Source organism: Kryptolebias marmoratus, linkage group LG10 (assembly GCF_001649575.2).
Source record: "Kryptolebias marmoratus isolate JLee-2015 linkage group LG10, ASM164957v2, whole genome shotgun sequence".
Classification (NCBI taxonomy): Eukaryota; Metazoa; Chordata; class Actinopteri; order Cyprinodontiformes; family Rivulidae; genus Kryptolebias; species Kryptolebias marmoratus.
Window position 1 is genome coordinate 21,887,520 of NC_051439.1, and position 7,158 is coordinate 21,894,677.

Here is a 7,158-nt window from a genome sequence, read left to right on the forward strand (position 1 = left end):
GGAGTCCATGCAGCCCTCGGAGAGGCCCCAGAGCTCAGCTGCCTGCAGACATCCAGAACCTCCCGCCGGCCCGCTGCAGTCTGGTAATAACACAGAGGGACGTTTACATTCTGCAGAAATATGTCCTTTTTGTCTCTGCTTTGGTTTGGGACTGATGGCTGCTCTGAAATGTTCCTGCACCACAGAGCAGCCAACACCCCGCTCTATCTTTAGAGCAGGAATCCACCCAGAACCGGCCCTGCAGAACCCGAGCACCCTCATCAGCTCTGACACCAGGAGCCATTTGTTAAACAGGAAGGAAAAAAAAAAAAGGGGTGAATCAGCATCATCAGCTGAGCTTACGTAAGAAACAAAAAGTCCTTTTTTTTCTCCAAAAGCAGCCAGAAGGAGGAGAGATTTATCTGCTCTGAAAGTCAACTCAGAACCTCATTTTTCTTGGACTCCACCTTTGTTTTTCCAAGTGCTGGGAACTGTGTTTAAAAAGGTCAAAGAAATGACGGTTTGGTAAAAAACGAGCTGCATTACATTCGTGAAACAGAAAATTACGGCGGCTGCAGAAAAGATTAGTGACTCCGGCTGAGGGCTTTGCACCGAAACACTTAATAAATCACCGGAGAACATATTAGAGGAGGTGTTTTTCATGGCTGGTGCCGGAGCTCGCTGCAGCTCTAATCTGCTCTTTAAAGGCCCGTTAGAAGCTGCTGCTGCTGCTGCTGCTTCCTGCACAAGCAGCCAGGAGAGGGCGAGCTAGAACTCCAATTAAAGATGGCTGCCACAGCCAACTGAACTCATAAAGCACTAAAATCACCACAACTACACATATATTGAGCTAAAACCAGATTAATCTCCGATATAGATGAAAGCTAACAAACTGTATGACAGCTGGAGTCAACTGTGTCTGTCTGTTAGCAAAATATCTCACAAACCATTGGATGGATTTTTGTGATATTTTCAGGAAAGATACAGATATTGTCTTGTAATTTGGTGTGGTAGTAGCTGAGAGTCATTTACAAAACATACTCTAAGTGCTGCTCCTTGCTTGAAATTATTGCTTAAAACCGCAGCAATAACTGTCGGAGTCAGCGCCGTTCGTCTGTTAACAAAATAACTCATGAACCGTTGGACGGATTTTATTAAAACTCTCAGAAAGTAATGACTGGATGTTTGTCTGCAGCTGATTGGATTTTAGAATCGCCCCAATTTAAGATGGCCGCCCCAGCTAATCAACAAGAATGGCTAAAAATTGATGTGATAGTTGCAGAGAACATTTAACTTTTCTGAAATTACATATTGGACATATTCGGCTGTTTCTCCGTGTTTTATTTAACATAAAGTTTAGCTTAAAGAGTGGAAAATAGTTGATCAGTTTGCTGCATCTAAAGTCACAAAATGTTCATTTAAATAATGATTTTAGTTTGATTTTCAGAACACAACCTGGGTTCAGCTGCGTGTTCCTTAAACCTTAAAAAAAAAAGATAAATTGGGATTTTTCTGTGGGAGGAATTAAGGTTTTTATCAGACTTCTTTATGACGCACATTCAGCTAAAAGCCCTAAAAGACAAAATAACAAAAACGGTAAATTAAACTGGAGCTGGAACGGTGAATTAACAAGTTCAACAGATTCAAAGCAGCTGCTGTAGGAAATGTAAAAAGAAAAAAAGAGTTTTTCAGACAAATAACAGAAATAAAAATCTATATTTCTCAACCTGATTTGTGCAGATTAGCAGGTTGGTTTCTGTCGTGGATCAGTTTATAAATCTGTAAAACATTTAATAACTTTCTGAATCACACAACAGAAAACCTCGAACTGATCAGTCAGCGTCTCACCTGCAGCAGGCAAGCAGAATAAATTCTTGTGGAGGTCAGAGGGGGGTCCAGAGTCTCTCATTTTACTAAATTTACACTAATTTAAAAATTAGCACTAAAGCATCGTCATAAAAGTGACGTATGGAGAGCCAAATGGGAATAAATGATGACATCCTTCCATCCGGAGGCGTTCCGGCCTGAAAATCAGGCTCAGACGGAGGAAAACACGAGAGGAGAGAAGGTTTTAACGGGTTGACCTGCAGAACTCCTCGGGGTCCGGACCTGTTGTCCCCGTCTGTCTCTAACAGGCTCTGAGCCGCGTGTCTCACTGATTTCAGGTTGTTTGTTTTCCAGATTTAAGAGACGAGAACAGCAGATCGGCGCCGTGCTGATGATATTTTTCTTCTATGGAGCGAAAGACCTGTTCTGTTTGTCTTTTACTCAGTTGTTCTTGTTTATTTAGCTGAAAATCAAGTTTTGGACACTAAATTTAAAAAAAAAAAACCTTTCAAAAAAGCTATTTTCTTTCTTCAAAACAACCCAAATAAATAAAGCTGCTCTGAGCAGATTATAAACTGAAACACTGTCTGATCAAACCTTCCATCTGTGGCCTCGGCTGCTCGTTTCTCGGCCCAGAACCAGAACCAGAACCAGAACCAGGTCACAGTCGGCACACAACAACCACCACATGTGCGTTCCGCTCGTGTTTGTTTGGAATTCCTCGGGAAAATGTGGGAAAGAGTTTCCAGTTTGATCCTTCTGACGTCTGGGAGGAAATATTCACGGGATTTAACTTGTTTTGGAGTTTTTAAATAAATAAAAACTTTTCAAATGTTTCTGCTTCAGACAGATTTGAACAGAACATTTCATGCTGATTTTGCCGAGTCTCACATCGTTCCCGGAAAGAACTTTAACTCTCTGGAATCGGAGTGATGGAAAAGTCGGAGGAGGTCCGAAGCTGGAGGATTATTCTGATGGAAAAACTCATCAGGTTAAACGGGTCCACCAATCAGACGAGCCGACCGTAGCTGGGCAGAGAAATCAACGACTAACTGCAAATAATCAGGATTAAAATCAAAACGGTAATTTAAATGTTTAATATGAAGCTTTCTGACTTTATATTTTAAATAAAATCAGCTGCAGGTTGATGCAAAACTTACAGAATAAAATGGAGAAAATCTGAAGTTTTAATCTCCAGATTTTAGTTTCTTGTTTTTAAGTCCTGATGTTTAACAAACATCTGCTTTCAGTCACAAAGAGCCAAAAACAAAACTCATTTCTGTCAGATAAACCTTTTATTGCCTCAGTTTTTTTTTTTTTACTCTTTAAATTCACAAACTTTCGGCTGCCTCTCAGACCAAAACCTGTTCTTTCTTTTTTTAATAAATCAAATGTCTTAAATTACAGGAAAACATATTTATTCACATTTAAGCAAATATTTATAGAGACACCAACATCCGTAAACTTCACGTCCTTCTAGAGTTAAAATCAAATCATTTGAGCCGAATGTTCTGACAGGATTTTATCTTTTCTTTTGACTCGTTTTAGTGAAAAGACGTTTGCCTTAAATATTTGGGACATTTTACACGCTAACTAAACAAATAAAATATTAACAATAATCATATTTACAGAGCCGTATAAATAAAATAATATGCAGCTTTAAAAGGTACTCAATACAAACTGTATTCTCCTGGACTCCCTCAGACGGGCCGTTTGGAAGAGTTTACACTGATACACAATCCTGAAATGTGGGTACGCACTCAGTGAAAACAAACACTTTAATCTGAATACTTTAAACATGAAGACATCAAACCGTTCTTCGGCTGTTTCTGCAGCTAAACAAACCTTGGCAGTAATTAGCAGCCGCTAACTCAGAAATATTTAACTTAACGACATTAATACCAGGAGGAAACTCTTCTTACTTTTGGATTTTTTTGTTTTGTTTTGTTTACCTTTAACCTCCCGAAACATTTAAAAATCTCAGCTAAACTTTCTGGATTTTTATTTTCTGATTATAAAGATATTTTGTTTGTTTTTAGTCTTTAAATCTTTTCTTTTCAGACAGTTTTTTAATCCCAGGGGTCACTTTCTTCCTGTTTCACCTAAACATTCAGCTGTGATTGATTCGTTTTTTAATTTTAATTTAAATTTCAATGAGGCCTAAAACCCAAACAGGTGAGTCCCAAAACGGATGGTTTCTGAATCAGGAGCCGCGCGCGCACACAAAGAGCGCGTGCACAACATCTAATCTCCACATTTTAATGTTAGGACGTGAGCGGCGCGCGATCGGTCCGCGCGCGCGTCGACCGGAAACATCTTAAATTAAATATAAATTAAGAGTCAGTAATAGTCAGACTGCAGGTATGTACAGGTGTGCAACATCACGTCACGTGGCCGCGTCTCGCGCGCGTGGCCGTATCAGCTGTCCGAGTCCACGTCGCTCCTGGTTCCGTCCGGTTTGTCCGCTTTGCTCTTGGCCCGGTTCTGAGAGTTCTCGGACTCCTCCGAGGAGGAGCGCTTCTGCCGCCTCCACTTGGCCCGCCGGTTCTTGAACCAGACCTGCGGGACAGAATCAGAACCGGAGCGTGGGTCAGAGCCGCGAGACCTGAGCTAAGAGGCGCGAGACGAACATAAGAAACCCGGAAATAAAAATAAACATAAACAGTTTTAAATTCAAATCGAGAGTTAAAATATAAATCTTTTTTCTTTAATTACAGATAAATTTAAAGTTTTTTTAAATTAGATATCCTTCAAACAGAAACAAATGTTTTCAAGAGAGCAAATTAGCACTTTATTTTATTTTTACTGAGCAGTTTTATTTGTTTTAAATAAAAACGAGATTCATAACAATAATGTTTAATAGTAATAATTTATAAGGAAACAATCTGATTTTTTTTTTGGGGGGGGGGCGGAAATGTGTGTTTTAATCCACGTTTTGTAACTAAAACATTTTAATAATAATATTACACCATGAGAAAATAGTCTCTTTTTTTAACATTAAAAACCCGTTTTTAAATATATATCATTATGAATCTATATTACTATTTTTTATCAATTTAAAAAGAAACAAATAGATTTTTTTATATTCCTACAATTCAACAGTGAATTCATTTTTTAAAAATACATATTTAATTTGTATTTAATCATATTTTCTGCAGCAACCTAGTTCAATAAAATATTTTATATTAATATTAACTGTCTTATACTAAGCTATATATAATCATTTTAATTTTAATAATAATAAAAATATAAAGTTTTATTTTTGTCTCTTTTATAGACATCAGAAATCTGTTGTGGTTTTATTTCATCTATAATAATAATAATAATAATAATAATAATAATTATAATTATAATTATAATAATAACAGTTCCTGATTAATATTCTTTTAATATTCTGACCTCCACCTTCTCCTCCCTCAGGTGGACCTTCCGGGCCAGCTGCTCCCTCGTGCCCACATCCGGGTACTTGGTCTCCTGGAACAGACCCTCCAGAGCCTCGAGCTGCTCGTCGGTGAAGATGGTCCGGTGCCTCCTCTTCCTCCGGCAGTGCAGCTGGTTGAGGAGCTGCAGCTCCGTGCGCGAGAGGCTGCCCACGTTCATGTAGGACATCATGTGGTGCGGGACCGGCGAGATCAGAACCGAGCCCGGGCTGTCGTAGCCTGCAGGGGCGGGAGGGAGAGAAAACAGCCAGGTGAGACCAGAGCTTAGGCTCGGTTCTGTTCGAATCAGAGTCCAGAACCAGGGGCGGGGAAGGTTCTGATCAGACAGAAGCAGCGGAGCAGATGAAGGTTAAAGATTAAAGGGAAAATGTGCAAATTTCCCGCTGTGCGTCAAATATTAGCATGTTTTTAACAAACAGTTTTCATTTTAAACACAAAAAAATCCTAAAACATTTAAAGATAAAATAAATTCTCTTCTGATTTTAACACATCCGAACCGAACAACAAACTGTTAACTGGTGTTTTTTTATCACTTTTGAAGAAAAACAAAAGTTAAACATTTTTAAAATCTGAATTTTTTCCAGTAAAGTGAAGCCGCAGAGGTTCTGGTTCTGGTTCTGGTTCTCCTACCTGCGGGGAAGCAGGGGCACTGCTGCGGGCTCAGACCCGGTACCGCCCCGCAGCACGGCGGGCCCGCTCCGGGCCCCTGGACCTGCAGCTGCCCGTAGTAACAGCCCGTATATCCGAACCTGGTTCCGCTCACGGAGTGGACCCCGGGGGGAGACAGTCCGCTGTAGTCCGCGTAGATGGAGTCCGCGAGTCCGGGCAGAACCAGCGGGCCGGTCCGGTGCAGCAGCAGCGGCTCCTTGCAGTTCGGCCGTCCGGACAGAACCGGTCCGGACAGGATGCTGTCGATGCTGAACATCCCGGAGGGCATGACGGTGCCGCGCGCAGGGGAACGGGTCGGAACCGGGGAGCTTAGGAAACTGGTGTCAGAACTGAAACTCCTGCTGGAGGATGAAGTTCAGGCAGGAGGCGACATGTCGGAACCAGCTCAGACAGAAGGACTGGATCAGAACCAGACAGAAGGACAAGGTCGGACCCGGTTCGGAAAGGATCGGAACCAGCTCAGACACAGGGAAACATGGTGACGCGGCCGCTCTTCTCTCTGAACGCGCAGCAGAGCGCGCTCCTGATCCGGACCCGGGCTGGTGGCTTTTGGGAGACAGTCTGCGCGCGGGTGCTGCTCTTATAGGTCGTGACGTCACGGCGCATGCGCACAGGCCGCGTGACGGGCCGCAGGTCTGTATGTGTATTGGGAATTAATTGAATTAAGATGATCAGACTGTAGGAAGTGTTCCGATTGAGTAATCAGATTACTTCCTGTCATGTGCGCAGCGGGGTTTGGAGCGCGCGGAGGGGGTCAGGACAAACCCCCATCAGGTCCTACAGGTCATCAAACATCAGGTGGTTCAGGAGAAGAGAAAACAAAACATGTCCTCAGAAATCAAAGCCTGAAACAAAAAACACCAAAATCAGGGGTTTTATTTGTTTGTGCGCCTGTGCGTAAACCAAAATAAACCAGCTGAGCATTAACTCATCCCGTTACCCGCCCTCCGCTCTGCGGGGAGCTGCTCAGCTCCTCTCCCCGAGACCATCACGGCCCATTAACGCCTCATTCTGGCCGCTTAGGAGGATAACGAGCCCGGCGTGAGAGAAACCATCAGCCGGCCTGAGAGGGACCATCAGCCCGGCCTCAGAGGAGCCATCAGCCGGCCTGAGAGGAGCCATCAGCCGGCCTGAGAGGAGCCATCAGCCCGGCCTGAGAGGAGCCATCAGCCGGCCTGAGAGGAGCCATCAGCCGGCCTGAGAGGGACCATCACCCAGGCCTCAGAGGAGCCATCATCCCGGG

General features: G+C 42.8%; 1 protein-coding gene across 2 annotated transcripts; it reads right to left on the bottom strand.

Moving 5' to 3' along the window:
• Positions 1-2,952: 2,952 nt before the first annotated feature.
• Positions 2,953-6,772, bottom strand: gsc (goosecoid). Of its 2 annotated transcripts, none has more exons than XM_025009469.2 (3): positions 5,877-6,772; positions 5,212-5,465; positions 2,953-4,365 (listed from the first exon to the last, which is right to left on the bottom strand). In XM_025009469.2, exons 1-3 carry the CDS (start codon positions 6,181-6,183, stop codon positions 4,225-4,227), a joined length of 702 nt encoding a protein of 233 aa, XP_024865237.1. In that variant the 5' UTR covers positions 6,184-6,772; the 3' UTR covers positions 2,953-4,224. The 2 variants fall into 2 exon arrangements, with proteins under 2 accessions (XP_024865237.1, XP_017287156.1); XM_017431667.3 differs by having other exon boundaries at positions 2,956-4,365; positions 5,206-5,465; positions 5,877-6,765.
• Between the last annotated feature and the right edge of the window lie 386 nt (positions 6,773-7,158).

What these genes read in the sequence shown, in the direction of transcription:
- gsc (XM_017431667.3), bottom strand. Translation starts at nt 6,183, where the DNA reads ATGCCCTCCGGGATGTTCAGCATCGACAGCATCCTGTCCGGACCGGTT. An exon ending in GTGCCCCTGCTTCCCCGCAG is followed by an intron (nt 5,466 to 5,876) that starts GTAGGAGAACCA and finishes CCGCCCCTGCAG; the next exon opens with GCTACGACAGCCCGGGCTCG. An exon ending in TGAGGGAGGAGAAGGTGGAG is followed by an intron (nt 4,366 to 5,205) that starts GTCAGAATATTA and finishes TCTGTCCCGCAG; the next exon opens with GTCTGGTTCAAGAACCGGCG.